The sequence below is a fragment of the Natrix helvetica genome (assembly GCF_964273705.1).
Source record: "Natrix helvetica genome assembly, chromosome: Z".
Lineage (NCBI taxonomy): Eukaryota > Metazoa > Chordata > Lepidosauria > Squamata > Natricidae > Natrix > Natrix helvetica.
In genome coordinates this window covers 38,516,149-38,536,882 of record NC_138554.1, presented here as the reverse complement: position 1 = coordinate 38,536,882, position 20,734 = coordinate 38,516,149, and the positions used below count along the sequence as shown (strand labels likewise).

The window sequence follows — 20,734 nt, the reverse complement described above, 5'->3', positions numbered from 1 at the left end:
CCACACTCTGTCCACGACATAACCTGGGATGTGTTAATGACTAAATTAAAGAATCATTACGCCCCATCGCTCTCCCACACCACACGAAGATTTGCCTTTTACCGTAGGGTTCAGCGAGAGGGAGAATCCATTAATGATTACGTGGCTGCGTTACGAGCCGCAGCTGTCCATTGTAGGTTTAGAGACCTAGATGAAGTATTAACAGATCAGATTGTGGGGGGTGTTAGAGACCTCCGCATACAACGCCATCTACTGGCCAAACCCGAACTCGATTTGCAAACAGCCCTTGACGAAGCCAGGGCTGTAGAAATGTCAAGCAAATCCACAGACGAACTCCAGAGGTTCTCAAAGCCTCTATCTGCAGAAAAAACTACCGAGGTTCACCATGAAGACACTCTCGAGGACACCGGAGCCGTCGGAAACAATGAAGTACATCGTCTGCGTGGTGAGCAACAAAAAGGGCGCCAGGGTAAGGCTGTATTCCGTGCAAATTGCCCTGGGTGTGGGGGTAAGCATGATAGGGCAGACTGCCGTTTTAAAAACGTTGCCTGTCTCCGTTGCGGGAGAAGGGGCCATTTGGCGAGAGTTTGTAGGGCAGTAGCTCCGTGTGCGAGCGCGTTAGAAGGGAACTCTCCCAGCCCTAACCAAAGTTTCAGGAAGCCCTCTAACTTAGGCAGGAACGCTGGTTCTAGAAAACAAGATTCTTGTTTCACAGTCAATGATGACAGGGATGAGTATGCAGTGGATCAGATCATCCATGCACCTAGGGGAAAAATATTCCTCAATGTCAGGCTAGAGGGTAAGCCCTGCCAGATGGAAATAGATACTGGCTCAGCCGTGTCTATCATCTCATGGGCAGGAATCAGGAGAATTGTGCCAGGTATTTCACAGGCACGTCTATCCCCGTGCCCATTGAAGCTGAGGGATTTCCAAGGGAATTCCATTCCAGTACTAGGGAAGTTTTACTGTAAGGTATCATTTAAACAGTTTCAAAAAAGGCTCCCTCTCATTGTAGTCAAGGGCCCCAGGCCAAGTTTATTAGGGTTGGAGTGGTTTGAAGCTTTAGGTCTAGCCATAACTGGTATAGATCAGATCCAGACCACTCCACACCTTGATACTCTGATTAAGGAATTTCCCAAAGTTTTCGGGGAAGGATTAGGGAAATATACTGGCACACCCATTTCCTTCAATTTAGACCCCCAAGTACCACCACGGCGGCTAAAGCCGCGCCGGGTGCCGTTCGCGTTGAAATCTAAAGTAGACGCTGAATTAGATAAGTTAATAGCTCAGGGGGTGTTAGAACCTATTGATCATGCCTGTTGGGAGACTCCCATTGTCGTACCAGTGAAGCATGATGGGTCTGTGCGCATCTGTGGGGACTTTAAGTGCACCCTTAATCGCGCATTACAGCAGAGTGCATACCCCGTACCAGTGGTGCAGCATTTGTTGCACTCTCTGGGACAGGGAACAATTTTTGCTAAACTCGATCTGGCTCAGGCATATCAGCAGCTGCCTGTGGACGAGGCAACTGCTGAAGCCCAGACTATAGTTACACACAGAGGCGCTTTTAAGTGCCACCGATTGCAGTTTGGGGTCAGCGTAGCGCCAGGGTTATTTCAGAACTTAATAGAAAGGCTTTTGCAAGGGATACCAGGCATCGTGCCTTATTTTGACGACGTCCTGGTATCAGCCCGTTCCATGACGCACCTTATGACCCATCTACGAACCGTACTTCAGCATTTCCGCGGTGCTGGTTTAAAACTAAAAACAACCAAGTGCCAAATTGCTGTTCCACAAGTTGAGTTCTTAGGTTTCTTAATCGATAAGAATGGAATCCGTCCTACGCCTGCTAAGGTGCAGGCGATCACCCAAGCCCCCTCACCAACAAACAAAGCCGAGCTTCAAGCATTTTTAGGGCTGCTCAATTTTTACAATATTTTTCTGCCCCATAAAGCGTCTGTTGTGGAGCCTCTCCATCGCTTGCTAGACCGTTCCGCAAAATGGTTTTGGGGAAAGAAAGAGGCCGCTGCTTTTGCTAATATCAAAAAAGTTTTTAACCTCTGAGACTGTTTTGCACCAATACAGCGAATCCCTCCCAGTGACTCTAACCTGTGACGCATCTCCCTACGGGGTCGGAGCAGTTTTAAGCCACCGTCTGCAGTCTGGCTTAGAGGTACCGGTCGCATTCTTCTCCCGCACCCTGTCTTTGCCCGAAAGAAACTATAACCAGCTCGACTGTGAAGCTTTGGCTATAGTAGCCGGGGTGAAGCGTTTTCATTCCTATCTGTATGGCCGTCATTTCCATATAGTGATGGATCACAAGCCCCTGTTGGGCATCATCGCTGGGGACAAGCAAACGCCACAGATCTTGTCTCCACGGTTCACGAGATGGACGGTGTTCCTGGCAGCCTATAACTATACCCTGCTCCATCGACCTGGGAAGCACATCTCACATGCTGACGCGTTAAGCAGATGCCCCCTGCCCATTGCCGTCCAGGATCCTGCTCCTGCCTCCGACGTTCTCTTAATCGACGAGATGCAGTCGCCCATCACGGCAGCAGACGTGGCCACACACACACGGCGAGACAAGCTACTCTCCAGGGTGCTGGCTTGGACTGAACGTGGATGGCCAGCCAAACCTCTGGGCACCGAATGGCAACCTTTTGCAACCAGGCAACATGAACTCTCTACCCAGCAAGGTTGCCTCCTGTGGGGAAGCCGAGTGGTCGTTCCTGCCTCACTCCAAGAAGCGGTGCTGAATACGCTGCATGAAGGCCACCCCGGCATCGTCAGAATGAAATCACTCGGCCGCAGCTACGCTTGGTGGCCGGGCATGGACCAGGACATTGCACGGTGGGTCTCTGGCTGTGAAAAGTGCCAGGAATCCCGACCTGCCGGTCCCAGAGCTCCCATCCAAAACTGGGAGCAACCCAGAGCTCCGTGGTCCAGGATCCACATGGACTTGGCAGGCCCAGTAAAGGGCCAGGTTTTTATTGTGATTGTTGATGCTTATTCTAAGTGGGTGGAAATTGCCTTGTTGTCTAGTACTACTGCCCCTGCCATCATCAAGGTACTTAGAAGGGTTTTCGCTACCCATGGGTTGCCTGATCTAGTGGTATCTGATAATGGTCCCCAATTTACTGCTGCCCTGCTCAACAAATTCTTTACTCAATTGGGAATCCGACATGCATTTGTAGCCCCCTTCAATCCGGCGGCCAATGGCCTAGCGGAACGCGCGGTCAGATCAGCTAAAGAAGCGCTGGCTAGGTTTGGTCCACTTAACTGGCAGGAGGACATAGACACATATCTCTTTTGGCAACATGCCACCCCATGCGCCACAACTAATAAAAGCCCTGCTGAGTTATTGATGGGTCGGCGTATTAGGACAACACTTGACAGGCTTCACCCTGAATATGCCCCATCAAAGCCTCTTGACTCACACAGTCAGATAAAAGGTTTCTCTATAAATGCTACAGTATATGCCCGGAATTACGCCAGCCACCCACTTTGGGTAAAGGGAATTATTAGAAAAATTACGGGCCCCTGCTCTTACATAGTCGAAATTGAGGATGGCCGAATATGGAAACGCCATATAAATCAGCTGCGGAACCGGCAAGGGGAGGCAAACACAACAAGGGAGCAACAGGGTCTAGATTCCGAAAACACACAAACAGCTAATTCCAGGCCTACCACCCCAGAGCCATGGGAGCAACAGGGCCTAGACTCCGAATTCGCACAAACACCAAATTCCAGGCCTACCACCCCAGAGCCACCTCAAGATAGAATAGGTAAACCTAGGAACCTACCTTGTTTTCCCTGTGAACCTCCAGCGGTAAAAAAGCCTGGTAGGAAAAATTCCGGGCCGTTGGAAGCCACGGCCACTAACTCGAAAGCAGACGTCACTCTGCGAAGATCAGGGCGGGTCCGTCACCGCCCAAGGTATTTGCAAGATTACGCATGCGCTCTCTAGGTGTAAAGGAGTGTTGTGTATATAGTTTTCCCTCTGGTCCGCTACGCTAGGGGGTGCTGTGCTAAGCGCTGATTGGCTGACTGCTCTGACAGCGGCATATATAAAGGCTGTCAGAGCAGAGCTCGGCTGTTGCCTGTTAGCGAAGCGCGTGTATTGTGAATTGCCGCGTTGGCAACCTGTTAGCAATAAACTGTTAGCATTCTGTTAAGTCCTGGCTCGCCTCCATTTGTCCACCTGTGTTCTCCGCAAGCTAGAACAACCCCTCTCCTGATCTTTCAGAAATTAAGCAGGATTAGGCCTGATTGGTACTTGGATGGGGACCTTGGAGAGACTAAGACTTTATGCTAAGCAGGGAAAATATGGAAAAATTCTGGAAGAAAGGAACTTCAGTCTTTGCTTCCCACAAAACTGCAAGGATATGTATCAAGTCATCAGGAGTCAAGCTTTATTCCTCACTATCTCCCCCCCCCTTTAAATATCAAATTTATTGATTTGTTTACATTAATTCATGTATGGTCCATCTACCAAGACTTTAGGAGGTTTGAAATAAGATTAAAAGAAAATATGGATAATATGACCATAATTGAGCCCAAAATTTATGTTGCTAAGTGAGGCCATTGTTAAGTGAGTTGCACCTTACGTTATGATCTTTTATGCCACAGTTGTTATTAGAATCACTTTGCCCGTTAAGTGAATCATGTGGTCATTAAGTGAATCTGGCTTCCTCCATTGATTTTATAGGAAGCTGTCTGGGAAGCTTACAAATGGGCATCACATGAACGCCAGAACAATGCAATCATCGTAAATACATGCCAGTTGCCAAGTGCCCGAATTTTGGTTATACTATCATGGGAATCCTGCAATGGTTGTAAGTGAAAAACAATCAAAAGTCACTTTTTCAATGCTGTAACTTTGATCGGTCACTAAACAAATTGTTGTAAGCCAAGGACTACCTGTATATACAGTAAATTAAAATTTTGCTCCTGAAGGCATATCATGACTGTGTTCTATTAATTATTTTAATTGCATTCTAAGGCTGTGGCGAATAATACAAATCATTGTATATTGATAGGGATATCAGTAAGGCTGTATTTGATCCTTCTATTATTTTTCTGGATTGTTTGGAGGAGCATCCTGGCTGAGGCTTTGGGGAACCTGAACTCCAGACATAGAGATTAGTCTAGATATCGCATCCTCCCACATACATCCCTGCGGCCAATTCGCTCTCACAGGGAGGGGCTTCTCCTGGTGCCGTCCACTAGGCAATGCCAACGGGCGACACCAAGGAGTAGGGCCTTCTCTGTGATGGGCCCAACCCTCTGGAATGACCTCCCCCCCGACATTAGAACCACCACTGACTTCCGCTCCTTCCGGCAGAAACTGAAGACTCACCTGTTCCGACTGGCTGGCCTGGCATAATTCTTAACGTCTACCTCCTGGCATATATATTTCCTACTGGTTTTTTAGGGGACTTAATTTTATAAGACACTGGGGTTTTAAACTTTGTATATTTTAAATTATTTATTTAGCAATTACAGTTCTGTCTATTTTATCCTCCTCTTATTTATGTATTTATCCATTTAATAATTTTTAATTGTTATTATGTATGATGTTTTTGATATGGACTGTACACCGCCCCGAGTCCCTTTTGGGAGAGGGGGCGGTCTAGAAGTGCTAATTAAATTAAATTAAAATTAAATATTGGATGGATGGATGGATGGATGGATGGATGGATGAATAAACAGGGATAGATTGAGAGAAATACATAACACCTTAAGCAATCTGAGGATGGCTCCTGAAAATGCTCCCTTAATTATGAGCCATAGGGGATGGCCCAGGGAAGCTAAGCTTTTTGGTGGGATCAGATGTATGAAAAGCTATGTTCAGAACATGACTATGAGATTGCATTGTGTTAGTCAAAGACTGACTCATTTCCTGTGAAAAATTGTCAGGAAATGGGACAGCTCAGTAAGATAAAGCAAGGCAACACTAGAGATTACTTAAGTGGGCCCCAGTGATGACAGCTGCAGTTAGGTTGCTCGTCTGCAAATCTTGATAAAGACATTCACATTAATGAAATTTCCATTGTGTCTGTGGCAGCCGCTGGGGTTTGTGTACATGTATGGGGGAGCTGCAATAGGGCCCTGATGAAGCCCCAGCTGCTAATGAGGAGATTCATCAGGGACAATGCCGCCAACTGTTTAGCGCTAGGAATAAAAGGCAAGCTTTTCAGATTGGACATAAACAAAATGTGAGTCATAAAATCAAAAGCAGAGAGAGGGAGAAAGAGGGAGAGAGAGAGGTATTAGCAGGTTCATATCTTGGAAATCATCCTTGCAATATAATAAAATCTATGGGTTCCATAATTGCATGGGGTTTTGTTTTTTTGGGGGGGGGATGAGTGTGGGGTAACATTTTAATTATTATAAATAATTGAATTACATTGGGTTTGCATATTCTTACTAAGCTACATTTTAATTACTAGGTTTTTTCGGCTTATTATTTACCTCCATTGCAACCTGTAAAATAAGGTTTACAGCTGAGATGTGTGGAGTGGACCCATCTATTTGTTATTTGTTCAGCAAAACATAGTTAAAGCTTAAATTCAGAAGCTCTTTCCCAATCTACTAGCTAGTAGATGTATAAAATGCTTCACTTCCCAGCATTCCAGCCAGCTGACACCCAACACTTGTGGAGGGCATCAAGTTGGAGAAGACTGGACCATGGATGAACCTTCCTTCAAGACCATCAGTGGCAATGGTTAAGGCACACCAGGCTAGTAAGAAGGGGACCATGAGTTCAAGTGCGCCTTTATCCATGAAATCCAGCTGCATGATCTTGGGCCAGTCCCTCTCTCTCATCCCAACTCATCTCACAGTGTTGTTGTTGTTGCAGGGAAAATAGAAGGGAAGGGTGCTAGATATGTTCACCATCTTATTTGTAAAAATAATAAAGATGAGATACAAACAAATAAAAGTACAAGCATATATTAAAATAAAAATACAGCAACAGTAAAGGTAGTCTTCAGCTTACAGCAGTTTGTTTAGTAACAGTTCAAAGTTACAATAGCACTGGAAAAAAGTGATTTATGGCTATTTTTTATAGTTAAGACCATTGCAGTGTTCCCATGGTCATACGATCAAAATTCAGAAGCTTGCCAAATGACTCATATTTATCACAATAGCAGTGCCCTGGAATCATATGGCCACCTTTTGCAACCTTCTGACAAGCAAAGTCAATGGGGAAGCCAGATTCACTTAATGGCCATTTTACTAACTTTAACAACTGCAACGATTCACTTAATAACTGTGACAAGGAAATTTGTAAAATGGGGCAAAACTCACTTGTCAAATGTCTTGCTTAGTAACAGAAACTTTGGGCTCAGTTGTGGTCATAAGTCAAGTACTGTCTGTAATGATGATATTAAAATTTCTGTATTAATTGCAATTATGAGATCCAATTGGTTGGTTGGGTGGATGGATAGAAATGATGTTTAAGGTAACCTCCATCAGTTGGCAAAGATATCAAAGCTTCCCTGCTAGCTTCGGAAATTCTTCTTCTGCAGACTCTGCAATTCCTACATTGCCATGTTACACCTCTCACCCTCTTAACACACAGTCATTCCCCAATTGCTCTCTCAGATCGCACAGGGGTGCGTAGTGGCTGAGCCAGTGGAGAACAAGGCACCCCTTGTCCAGTGTAGCTTTTAACAACCCCATACTAAAGTTAACAAGCAATTCAGAGACAAACAGAGCAAACAGAGAGGGGGAATTGAGGCAATTGAAAATGTATGTGTTATATTCAGGAATCAGAAATGAATGGTTACACCTTTCCTCTACCCTCTGAAATCAGCAAGGAAGGGAGAAGTACCAGGATTATTGCCTTGTCCTACTAGAGCAGTGTTTTTCAAACCTGGCTACATAAGACATGTAGGCCTCAACTCCCAGCTGGGGAATTCTGGGAGTTGAAGTCCACATATCTCAAAGTTGCCTCATTTGAAAAACAGTGCTTTATAGGACCTTGCTGTTTTAATTCCTTAGTCTATTCCAGCTATTCCATCACCCTAGTTAGTTGTTGCAAGAATTGCAACTGAAACTGCTTTTGTTTGTTCTTTCCTCTCTTCTCCCTCCCCCCCCCACCTCCCATCCCTTTTTCTTGTGGAACAAATGTAAACAGGAACTAATAATGCCTGTAAATAAGCCCAGGCTGGATTAACACAAATTTCAAATACATCAATACATAAAAATCTTGCAACATACTTGTCTGTTTATCATTTTTTTGGATATCACTTATGTGGATTGGATTTTAATTTTTCCAAGCAGCAGGAAACTTAAGAGATAACAGATGCTTTGCATTTAGGAAATCCCAGGATCAACTGGTGTGTGGTGGCTCATAACATAGCTTAAGTATTTATGTAAATGAGAGACAAGCCAAATGGTAATAGTTCTCAGGGCAGAGATGTCAATTATGTTAACAACAAAACAAGCAGCAGAGTTTATTGCAACATGAAAAAAATGAAAAGAAGAAGCAACTTTAAACTATTGTGAATCTAAGAAAGTAAATGCCCCCTTGTGGTCTTGAAAGGCAATGAGCTTTCCACTGGGGCCTCATTGCAGCTTACATAAAGATTTTTCTATATCCATAGAATGGGTCATTTTTCTGAGAGATTTCAGGTAAACCTAGCAGGCTTTGTAGCACATTTAATGACTTAATAGAGTCTTAGAGCCATATGCTTTTCTGTTGTTCCCCTTACAGGGACTCAAGGATGATTCTCCTCTACCTCCTATACATTTTAGGGCAGAGAGCATAATTTCCACAATTTCACTCCTCTTATCTGATAAGAACCCAAATGTATCCAGCCAAGTTCCCCAGTTGCTTCATTATATGCTATTCATCTTACTTGTGGTTGAAGATTGATTCATTTACTTACTTGCATTTTATATCATTTGGTTATATTATAATTGTACTTGTATTCCTGTACTTTTATATTGTATATTTCATTCTTGTGCCTTTGTTATGACATATGGATATTTACTGCTTGTAGATTGACATACATATGTATCTATATTCACACTTTTTAGATTGTATTGCCTTATTCTTGAATAAAATGTTTGGTTTTATTTGATTTTGATACATGTAAGATTGGAGGAATTGACATTTACTACCAAACCTTGCTCCAGAGAGCAGGACAGCAGGATGACATTACATATAGAAGTATAGAAAACATATTTATTACAATAATTTTATTTATTTAAGAAACTAAGGATGGTGCACATGGATTTTGTTTCATTATTTACTGGAATTCAGTGCAATCAGATATTCCCAACCAACCAAATCCTGGCCATCAATTTAGGTCATTGTATTAATAAAGTGGGCAAATTTATGGAGGAAAGTTATAAGTAGCTAGTAGCAGTAACTGCTTGATGTCTCTTTCAAGTCAGGCTTAACTCCTGATAACTTCATGGATATAGCCATATAGCTTTCTTCACAATATTATGTAAATATGGTATTGCAATACATACACATTTATATTTATAAATAAAGTAAACTGTAGTCTCCTTGCATTCAAGTTGATAATTCCAAGGTTATATCCCTTGAAGATTGTCTTCTTTTAGGAATCTTTTCATTTTCCCACTCTAGCTTTACGTCCAGGAATTTTCTGAATAGCCACCTGTTAGATTGGGTAATGGATAGGCACACACAGGCTTAACGGTAACAACAGCTCTTTATTAAGTACAACAAGTGAGAACAATCCATCAAGGTTGAGTCTGACAGCAGCCCTTTTATAGGGAGCTGTCAGACCCTTTGACCAATAGGATTAAACCTCTGTTCCCGCTGGAACAGAGGACCTTGGTGGAAACCACTGACGTTAGAGCAAGTATCTAACACCCCTCCCCTCTTGGATGGAACAATCCTACTTGTTACGTAGTCACGCAGGTAGGCGGGCTTTTGTGTAGCTCTGCCTGACCTGCACAGTTCAGTAGGAGTGTTTTCCTTGGACAGGTCGGATGGACCTGTTTGCTCCGCAGTTCCCTTGGTGGAAGCTCCTGGAACCTTTCACAGGCCGTGGCTGGAGCTTCTAGAGCCGGTTCGCTCGGAGCTCGCTGCGGGCCTGCAACATAACCAGATAAGTTTCCGACCACCCTCGAGCTTGAGCTGGCTGTAGAAGGAGTGAGTATTTGCTCTGTTTGGGTAGGGCTTTGGCTAACTCGTGCAGGAGTTACCTCTAGTTGTCTAAGAGTGGAGTTGGAGAGGCGGCCACGGAGTTGGTCAATATGCCTTCTCCAATTCCTACTGTCCTCGAACTCTAGGAGGTAAGAGCGAGAGCCGGTGATGCCTATTACTGTGGCAGGAATCCACAGAGTTCCCCTGGTGTAGTTGTGGCGTATATCGAATCCCCTACGCTAAATGTCTGAATCTTACTTGTGGAGTCTGGGGGCGATGAGGCAGAATAATTGAGGTGTAGCCGGTCTAAGTGGGACCTTAGCCGGCGACCCATGAGAAGCTTGGAGGGGCTTCTTCCTGTAGTGGCACTGGCTGTGATGTGCTAAATTAGCAAATAGTGGTCAACCTGTGTTTGCCAATCTCTTGGGCCCATCCTACAGAGGGCCTCTTTTGCAGATCTCACCATTCTCTCCGCCTGACCATTGGAGGCTGGATGGAATGGCGTGACCAGGGCATGCCTGATTCCCTGAGCTGCTAGGAAGGTCTCAAATTGCATGGGCGTGCATGGAGAAAAGTCTCTGTAGCACCTTGATGACCGCTTCTGCCGCAGTGGAGGTCATCGGGACCATTTCGAGTAGGCATCTATAACTATGAGAAATGTCTGGCCGTGAACTGGGCCAGCAAAGTCCATGTGCACCCTAGACCATGGTGCTTGAGGTCACTCCCACTTCTTAGCGGGTGCCTCTGGGGGAGCTGGTGTGGACTCCTGACACGATGTGCAGGTAGCCACCCATTCTTCGATCTCCCTGTCCATATTAGGCCACCACACATAACTTCTAGCCAAAGACTTCATCCTGACAATTCCAGGATGTCCTATGTGTAAAGCCTCTAATACTGCAATGCACAGTTTGGGTGGAACAATGACCCAGTCCCCCCACAGTAAACAGCCATTTACAACCAATAACTCATCATGTTTGGCAAAATACATTTTGAAATCAGGCCCAACAGGTCCCTTAGGCCACCCTCTCCACACCCAGTTCAAAATTTGTTTGATGGTGGACTCCTTTGCAGAGTGACGGGCAACATCACTGGATGAGACAGGCCCAGTCTCAAGGCAGTCAATGAGGAGGACTGGCATCTCGTGGGTAGGGTCAGTGAGAAGTTCAGGCAGTGGGCAGTGGCTTAGAGTGTCAGCGTGCCCCAAAGTGGAGCCTGGTTGGTGGATGAGACGGCAGGAGTAGGCAGCTAGGAAGATGGTCCATCTGGTCATGCGGGGTGATAATGACATTGGGGTAGGTCAGTCCCCAGCCAGTAAGCCCAACAATGGCTTGTGGTCCGTAACCAGCTCGAAGTCCTGGCCATATAGATACTCATGGAACCTCTTTACTTGGGCCACTGCAGCTAAAACATCACGGTCCACCTGGCTGTAGTTCCGCTCTGCGGCAGACAAGGTCCTGGAGTAAAATGCAATAGGGGCTTCGGTTCCATTGGGCATGCGGTGGCTGAGGACGTCGCTGACGCTGAACCAGGAAGCGTCACAGGTCAGCACCAACGGCAGGGTCTGGCTCTACTGAAACAGGAAGGAGTCTGCCGACAGTAGTCATTTTACCCCGGCAAATGCAGCAGCCTCGGCTCTGCCCCAGGACTACTTCATGTTCTTAGCCAGGAGACAGTGTAAGGGCTCAGCAACGGTGGCTTAAGAAAGACGCTGTAGAAATGAAGGAGCCTGAGGATTACCTGCAGCTCGGTTTGATTGCAAACATCCTGAATTGCTTTAAATTTTTGTTTGGTTGGGTGAATCCCAGAGCCATCGATTAGGTACCCTAAGAATTCAATCCTTGGCATGTTAATTTGGCATTTCTCTTTTTTGAGATGGAGGCCTTTGTCTTTAATTTGAGCCAAAACTGTTTGTACACGTTTGAAAAGTTGCACCTCATTTGCAGCCGATACCAAGATGTCATTGAAATAGTGGATGACTACTGGAATCCCCTGCAAAAGCCATTCCATGATGCTTTGGAACAGTCCAGGGGCGATACTAATGCCGAATTGCAGGCGGTGACATTTGAATACATCCCCCATGCGTCACAATGGTTTGGTCCTCCGCCGTAGCACCATCTACAGGCAATTGTTGGTATGCCTGCACCATGTCCAATTTTGAGAAAAAATTTCCCGGGCCTAATGAATGAAGGAGGTGCTGTATAATGGGTACAGGGTAGGCACTTTGTTGTAGCGCTTTATATATTGTGCACTTGTAGTCTGTGCAGATGTGGAGAGGCCCATCAGATTTGACAGGTGTCACAATAGGGGTCTCCCAGCATGCGTGATTGACCAGCTCTAGGATTCCTTGGCCTACGAGCTTGTCAATTTCTCTGTCAATTTTTGGGCGGAGAGCAAAAGGTACTCTCCTGGGTTTTAGCCTTATTGGGGCTATGTTGGGGTCCAAACTAAAAGAAATTGGAGTCCCCACATACTTACCCAGACCGGTGCCGAAGACGTCCTCAAACTCCTTAAAGATGGCTTCAGTGCCGACGTCTTTCAAGGCGTTGATAACGGTCACTTCTAGGTCCAGGACTTAGAACCAATTAAGCCCTAGGAGGCTCTGCAGGTTGCCGCTGACCACTGTCACTGGAAGTTTCCTGCTGAACTGCTTGAACTTCATCTGGAAGGTGTCTTGGCCCCTGATGGGGACCCAGTTTCTCTGGTAATCTCGTAGGCGGATGTCAGGGGTGCGAAGATGCTGCTTCTTTAGGCTAGGGATAGCCTGCTTTAGGGTAGACCACAGCATGATGGTCAGTGATGACCCGGTGTCGATCTCCATCTCACATGGAGAGTCCTCAATGAGGACTGTGACTTTCAGCTTTTTTGGCCGCCTGGTGCAGACTTGGTTGATTGACATATGGTAGGTGATGCTATTGTCGCCCTCTGAGTGCTGTGGTGACTGCCAGGCCCCTTGGTTGGGCCTCTCTTGGTGGTTTGGTGCACTTCTAGGCTGCCAGGTAGTGGTAGGGAATTCGCTCCAGCACACCTTGGCGATGTGTCCCTTTCACTCGCAGTGCTAGCAGGTTGCGTCATGGAAACGGCAAGCTGATCTGGCATGGTCCCCTCCGCAGCTAGCGCAAGGCAGGAGATGCGGTTTGAATTTGTGCACCAGCTGGGCGTGATTACTGCACATACAGCAGCTGTTATCTTCCTCGCCTTCTGAGCTCTCAGCCTCTGCAGCCTCGCAATGTACGCATGTACTCTTTCGCGTGTCTTGTGGAACGTTCTGGTGCTGCAGAGTCTCAGTAGATTTGATGGCTGATTCAGACGCCCTGGCTTCATCCAAGGCGATTGGCAGAGTGAGGTTAGATTTAGCAAGCAACCTCCTCTGTAGATTAATGTCCCGCACGCCGCAAATTATGTAGTTCAGAATCAGCTCGTCCAGGTCTCGGGATTCGCAATACGTTGCGGCCTTGCGAAGTGCCGCAACATACTCATTAATTGACTCACTCTCTTTCTGGTTCCTGATGTTAAACTCATGCCGGTGAACATGCTTGGATGGCTTGGGGGCATAGTGGGTCCTCAGCGTCTGCTGGAGCACGGACCAGGCGACTGATTTGCAGCGGTGTCGGCTCAGAGAGGTCTTTCGCCATCTCGAACACTTCCCAGCCACAGTATCCGAGGAACATGTTCTTCTTGCGGCCTTCAGAAAGACCAATGAGGTTGTTTGCCTCAAGGAAACAGTGAAATTGTAGCATGTATGAATCCCAGTGCTCGGTGACTGGGTCATATGGAGTCAGTGGGGCGTGCATAGCCATTTTGTGTTCTGAGGAAGTTTTGAGTTTGCCGCTTAAAAATGGCTGCTTGAAGCCTTGCTGAGCTCTGGGCTGGATGTATTTGCTGGATTGCTACGCTCTTTTTTTGGTTCGCCTAGTTGCCTTCCAATCCCACCCTCTTCGCCAGTGTTAGATTGGGTAATGGATAGGCACCCACAGACTTAATGGTAACAACAGCTCTTTATTAAGTACAACAACTGAGAACAATCCAGCAAGGTTGAGTCTGACAGCAGCCCTTTTATAGGGAGCTGTCAGACTCTTTGACCAATAGGATTAAACCTCTGTTCCTGCTGGAACAGAGGACCTTGGTGGAAACCATTGTAGTTGAACAAGTATCTAAAACCACCTACATGCCAGATCTGATTGTGTTATCATCCAGCTATTTTGATCTCTGTTTATGATCTCTAGAATTCCAAGAAGCATTAGTGTATCCTCTTCATGTTTATGGTTTGAACTGGGTGGACTATTGGCTCTTTAGGCAGGATCAACTGTTTTCCTACATACCGTGTTTCCATGAAAATAAGACAGGGTCTTATTTTCTTTTGACCCCTGAAATAAGCGCTTGGCCTTATTTGGGGGGAGTTCTTATTATTTTTGGGGTGCAGAAGGTGGTGAGCATGATCACCTCATGGCTGCTGCTGTGTTGCAAAATTTTCAGAGAGGGCTTATTTTCAGGGTTTGTTTTAGCGCATGCGCTCAAAAGCCTGATTGGGCTTTTATCCATGGAGGTCTTATTTTCAAGGAAACAGCATAAAACAAATACTAAGATTATAAAACTAAAAATAGACTAGATGCACCTTGGAAAATAACCTTGATAGAAAGCTCCTTGTATTAGTATGTACATATAGACTAAATAAAATAAAATAGACCAAATAAAAGAGGAGGTGGAGTTGCACTATATATAAGAAATAATTACATCTCTACAGAAATAGAACAAAACAATGATGAGAACTATCGAATGCATTTGGGTCAATATTAAAGGTTGTGGGGGAAAAGACATTGCCATAGGTCTATACTACAGGCCACCCAACCAAGCAGAGGAAGTAGATTAATTTTTTGCTAGTCAGCTAACTAAGGTATGTAGGAAGCACACCACAATAATAATGAGGGATTTTAACTACCCTGACATCAACTGGGAAACAAACTCAGCACCAAGTGCAAGATCCAAAAGGATCCTAACGAACCTAGCAGACAACTTTGTTTCCCAAAAAGTAGAGAAGGGAACAAGGGGTTCAGCCATATTGGACTTAATTCTCCCTAACAGAGAGGAAATGATAGAAGGTGCTGAAGCCACAGGGACCCTGGGGGCAAGTGACTATGCAATATTGGAATTCAACATTATGCAAACACAAGTAGTAGAACAAAGTCAAACTAGAGTCTTGGACTTTAAGAAAGCTAATTTCAATAAACTTAGAAAGAGCTCGGGAAAAATTCCATGGATGAGAATCTTCAAGGGGAAAACAACTCAAGAAACTTGGGAAATTTTGAAAAATGAGATTACAAAAGCCCAGTCTAGCACAATACCAATGAAGAAGAAAAATAACCAGCATGGCTTCATAAAGAACTCTCTGACAAATTAAAAGACAAAAAAGTTAAGTATAAAAAGTAGAAAGAGGGGGAAATAAGTAAGGCAGAATATCAGCATATAGCCCAAGCCTGTAAAGATGAAGTGAGGAAAGCTAAGACTCACAATGAAGAAAGGCTTGCCACAAAAGTAAAAAATAACAAAAAAAGCTTCTTCCAACATGTTAAAAACAAGAAAAAAGTTAAGGAAACAATTGGTCCATTGCTGGGAGAAAGTGGCAAGAAGGTGACAAGCAACAGAGAGAAAGCAGAACTATTTAACTCATTTTTTGCATCTGTCTTTACACAAAAGGATAAACAGTCCAACCTATCAAAAACCACCACAAAAATCAGATTAGGAACGCAAGTTGAAATAGGGAAGAAAATGGTAAAGAAAATGAGCACCTGTCTACCCTAGACAAGTTTAAATCACCAGAACCAGATGGATTACACCTCAGGATTCTGAAGGAACTAGCAGACAAGATCTCAGAACCACTGAACTATATCTTTCAGAGATCTTGGAGCACTGGGGAACTGCCAGAGAACTGGAAAAGAGCTGATGTGGTTCCCATCTTCAAAAAAAGGGGGGGAAATAGATCCAGGAAACTACAGACCTATCAGTCCGACCTCAATACCAGGAAAGATTCTGGAAAAAATAATAAAGCAATGAATTAGCGAACACCTAGAAATAAACAAAGTAATAGCCAAAAGCAAACATGCATTTGTCAAAAGCAGATCATGCCAGACTAATCTTATTGCATCCTTTGACAAAGTGACAAAATTAGTGGACCAGAGGAATGCCGTCGATATAGTTTACTTGGACTTCAGTAAGGCATTTGATAAGGTAGACCATAACCTACTACTAGATAAAGTAGAAGAATGTGGGCTAGACAGCATCACCACCAGATGGATTCGTAACTGGCTGACCAACCGCACTCAACATGTAGTCCTCAATGGAACTGCATCTACATGGAGGGAAGTATGAAGTGGAGTACCCCAAGGCTCTGTTTTAGGCCCAGTACTCTTCAACATCTTCATCAATGATTTGGATGAGGGAATAAATGGGGAACTCATCAAGTTTGCAGATGACACCAAACTAGCAGGAATAGCCAACACTCCAGAATATAGGCTTAAGATATAGAAGGATCTTGACAAACTTCAACATTGGGCACTATCTAATAAAATGAAATTCAATGGTGAAAAGAGTAAGGTTCTACGTTTAGGCAAGAAAAACAAAATACACAGGTACAGTATAGGTGGTACCTTGCTTAATAGTAGCAACTGTGAGAGGGATCTTGGAGTCCTAGTGGACAAGCATTTAAATATGAGCCAGCAGTGTGCAGCAGCTGCTAAAAAAGCCAACACAGTTCTAGGCTGCATCAACAGAGGGATAGAATCAAGATCACGTGAAGGGTTAATACCACTTTATAATGCCTTGGTAAGGCCACTCTTGGAATACTGCATTCAGTTTTGGTCGCCACGATGTAGAAAAAATGTGAAGACTCTAGAAAGAGTGCAGAGAAGAGCAACGATGTTTAGGGGACTGGAGACTAAAACATGTGAAGAACGGTAGCAGGAACTGGGTATGTCTAGTTTAATTAAAAGAAGGACGAGGGGAGACATGATAGCAATGTTCCAATATTTCAGGGGTTGCCACAAAGAAGAGGGAGTCAAACTATTCTCCAAGGCACCTGAGGGTAGAAGAAGAAGCAATGGGTGGAAACTAATCAAGGAGAGAAGCAACTTAGAACTGAGGAGAGATTTCCTGACAGTTAGAACAATTCATCAGTGGAACAGCTTGCCTCCAGAAGTTGTGAATGCCCCAACACTGGAAGTCTTTAATAAGATGTTGGATAGCCATTTGTATAGGTATAGGGTATCCTACCTAGGCAGGGGGTTGGACTAGAAGACCTCCAAAATCCCTTCCAACTCTACTATTGTATTTAGAGAGACATCACAACTATTTGTGGTATATTAGTATGGGTTATTTTTTGTTCAGAATCCCCAAATTATTCAGAGTGCAAAAAATAGGGGAGAATTTCACACCCTTAAAAGTGGGGTGGTGGTGGTTACCTCCCTACGGATTGTACCTCTTCCTCCAAGGTGATTCCTCACAATTATTTTCAGTGCTATGTTATACTGAGGTATCATGATGGAATCAATCTAATTCATTTACTAGATGATTGGTGTCATACAGTATTCAGAAGTAGACACCTTTCAATGGCCAGAGTGGGGTCAGCTGAGTATATAGATGCAATGGGAGTAAGATTAGGATTTTCTGGCTTTAGGGGGGCATTGGGAGGTATTCTTAAAAAAGACATTGTTAGGTTACATTACAGGTTCTGAGTATCTCAAAAATGAAAGGAAACTATGTCATCAGTTTTCGACAGTGGTGGCCAATGGTGACTGTCATGAGCAATGTGATTTTTAAAATTTGAGATGATTATATCATATAATAATTACTTTGCAATTTATAGAACAAATCATAACTAAAAAGTCCAAAATCTATGAATCTGAATGCAGAGCAAAGATTTAAACTTGGAACTTCCTAATTCTCATCTAATATCTAGTCATATATTTTTGCGTCGGGGAACACAAAGTGTCTTTTTCAAATCACACTTAAAATCTTTCTGATACTGCAAACTGTGGCAGCATAGACGTAATTCTTAACAGTAATACTGAAATTTTCCAAACCTGCGCAATATGCATGTATGAGACTTTGAAGACCATACAAACCACACCAGCAGAAATTATTAATTGCAAATTAATTTTTAGAGCCTTGTTTGGGAGATAAAAGGATAGATTCTGTTATTTAATTATTCATTTAAACAGAGTCGCTTGTTTCCTGATGATGTCTATATATGAATAAGCTGGTAATCATCCTGTATTATTGGTTCACTCAAAACAGGAAGCCTAAACTTTGGTTTTTTAAGTACAATTCCTAGGTTACACAACACACTAAAGAACATTATGGCTTAGCCACACTGTAAAACAGCCAGTAGCTAGATAGATATCATAGTTATGTCACATCACATAAGTTTACTTAACTGTGTTTTATTGAACAGACTAGAATAGATTGGATTAGTGTATAGTAAATCATAACTATGATTTACAAGCTATGGTGGTTATTTCTTTATTTATTTGCTATGGCTGTCCATTCCAGCATATCTTGCAACATTTTGAAAAATAATAAAAACAATAAAAGAGCACAGACAGCCTGGACTAAAATAATCATGACCAGGTTGGGATGACACCCATGGAAAGATATTTTATAATCCTCCATAATGGAGTTAGTGGTGTAAGAAAATAAGCATTGCAAAAGATGAAGGGAGACACAGAAGAGCTACTATATGAAAAACAATGATTTGTGCCCTTCAAAAGAGCACCATTTAGCTGACTTGGTAATACAAATTTCATCTTTCCCAGACACTAACCCTACTAGCTGGGTGAGGGGAATTAATGTCCCATATAGTTTGAGAACCCCAAGTTGGGGAAAGCTGAGCTAGATTCCCTGAAACATTTCATAATTGAGGCAGGATAACTCAAAAGTAAAATCTCCACTGGCTATATCCCCCAAAATGCATTCATGTTTTCTATATAGCCTGTCCAATTCATGAAATCTGTGTCAAAATTTTGGAGGAAGGCAAAAGATAATAATTTGTCCAAGCAAGAAAAGGGAAATTTTACCTGCTTTATTAGCCAAGTGTTCAGGCGTTTAATTTAAATAAACTGCTTCTGCTCCAGACTAAGATAAGGGGCAAAATCAATTAGCAACATATAAGTTCCCCTGAAATAAATGGGAGTATAATCCTAAAGTAAAATTGAATCAAGATAACAGGACTTGTGCTCAAACCCCATTTCAGTGGGATTATTTCTGCCTGATACGGTAAACATCCCTATCATCTGTGCCTATTGCTTGCAACACGAAAAAGGAAGAGAGAAAAAAGGGCTTACCAAAGCACAGACCACATTCAGAAAGGAGAAACAAAAAGCAACTCTTAGGAAGCTGCTTAGCTGGGTCATATCCTCCATCCTTCTCAGAATCCTGGTGCCATCCAAAGTGGGGAAAATATTTTTTTTTATTGTCCAGTTCGATGCTTTCTTGAAGGAAGGGGAAAGTATTCTTCAGTACGTAAATCCAAACTGAAGTTCCATGGATCTAGCAATGTTGGCACGCAAGTTCATTTCTTCATCCACAGATTAAACTTCTTCAGCAGCCTTCTTCAGCAACAAAACAGCCTGGTCTCCAAATTTCTGGGACATCAGCATTCATTTAACTGATAGATGGTGCTGAGGCTGCTGCTTAATTATGTTCAATGTTCCCTTTGCTTGGTGATTTAGCCTGCCCTCTCTGCTTATTTGGGGTGTATTTATGACTTCTCCTGTCAGCCACTCCTTTTCTGCACGAGAAAGAGACACAGAGTAGGTAAAGAGTTTCACTGTGCTGGAAAGGGAAAACCACCCACCCAAGCTGAATCCTCGGTCCTTCTTTCTTAGCCTTTGCAAGCGTTTGGCTGGCTAGCTGGCTTTTCCCTTTCCAATCCGATGAAGCTCTTTACTTACTCTCTACTCATATGCATATCTTACTCTTTCTCATATGCACTCAGGGGAAAAAAAAGAGTTGCTACGTGGGGTTTCCTGGTTTAGAATTAGAGGCAGAGATTTCTGCCTGTTGATATGTGAAATGCAATGGAGATGCGCTTCAGCTGAATGTCTATGGAGATTCTCAATCATCGGCGTCATGGTTATCCCAAAAGTGCTTTTCCCAAAAGCAATTGGACTTCCTTGGGGTTTTTTTTCTTTGAAAACGTTTTGCTTCTCATCTAAGAAGCTTCTTCCATTCCAGAAAATGAAGAAATTTCTTGGATGAGAAGTTAAATATATGAAAAAAACCAAGAAAGTCCAATTGTTGTTGGAAAAAGCACTTTTGGTGTGTACTTCAGCCTTTCCAAATTCCAGAAATCATCAGATTACAAAGCCTATATCTCCAGGCATCCCAGCCAGAATACAGTAATGATAGATGTAGTCCAGTAAACGCTCAGAAAAGGCAATATTAAATACAGTGTAACTGTAGCATTATGAAGCTATGGTCTGCCTAAATGTTAATACAATAATACAATAGTAGTGTTGGAAGGGACCTTGGAGGTCTTCTAGTCCAACCCCCTGCCTAGGCAGGAAACCCTATACCATTTCAGACAAATAGCTATCCAACATCTTCTTA

The 20,734-nt window shown here is 43.7% G+C and overlaps 1 protein-coding gene across 1 annotated transcript in view; it reads right to left on the bottom strand.

Moving 5' to 3' along the window:
• The window catches only part of LOC309381577 (parathyroid hormone/parathyroid hormone-related peptide receptor-like), a gene marked incomplete at both ends in the record, with an annotated part of 38,298 nt that extends 18,753 nt beyond the window's left edge, over positions 1-19,545 (bottom strand). Inside the window, one exon of the mRNA XM_081932736.1 lies at positions 19,468-19,545. Within this exon, the coding sequence (XP_081788862.1) occupies positions 19,468-19,545 (78 nt within the window). The remainder of the gene's footprint in view (positions 1-19,467) is intronic.
• Between the last annotated feature and the right edge of the window lie 1,189 nt (positions 19,546-20,734).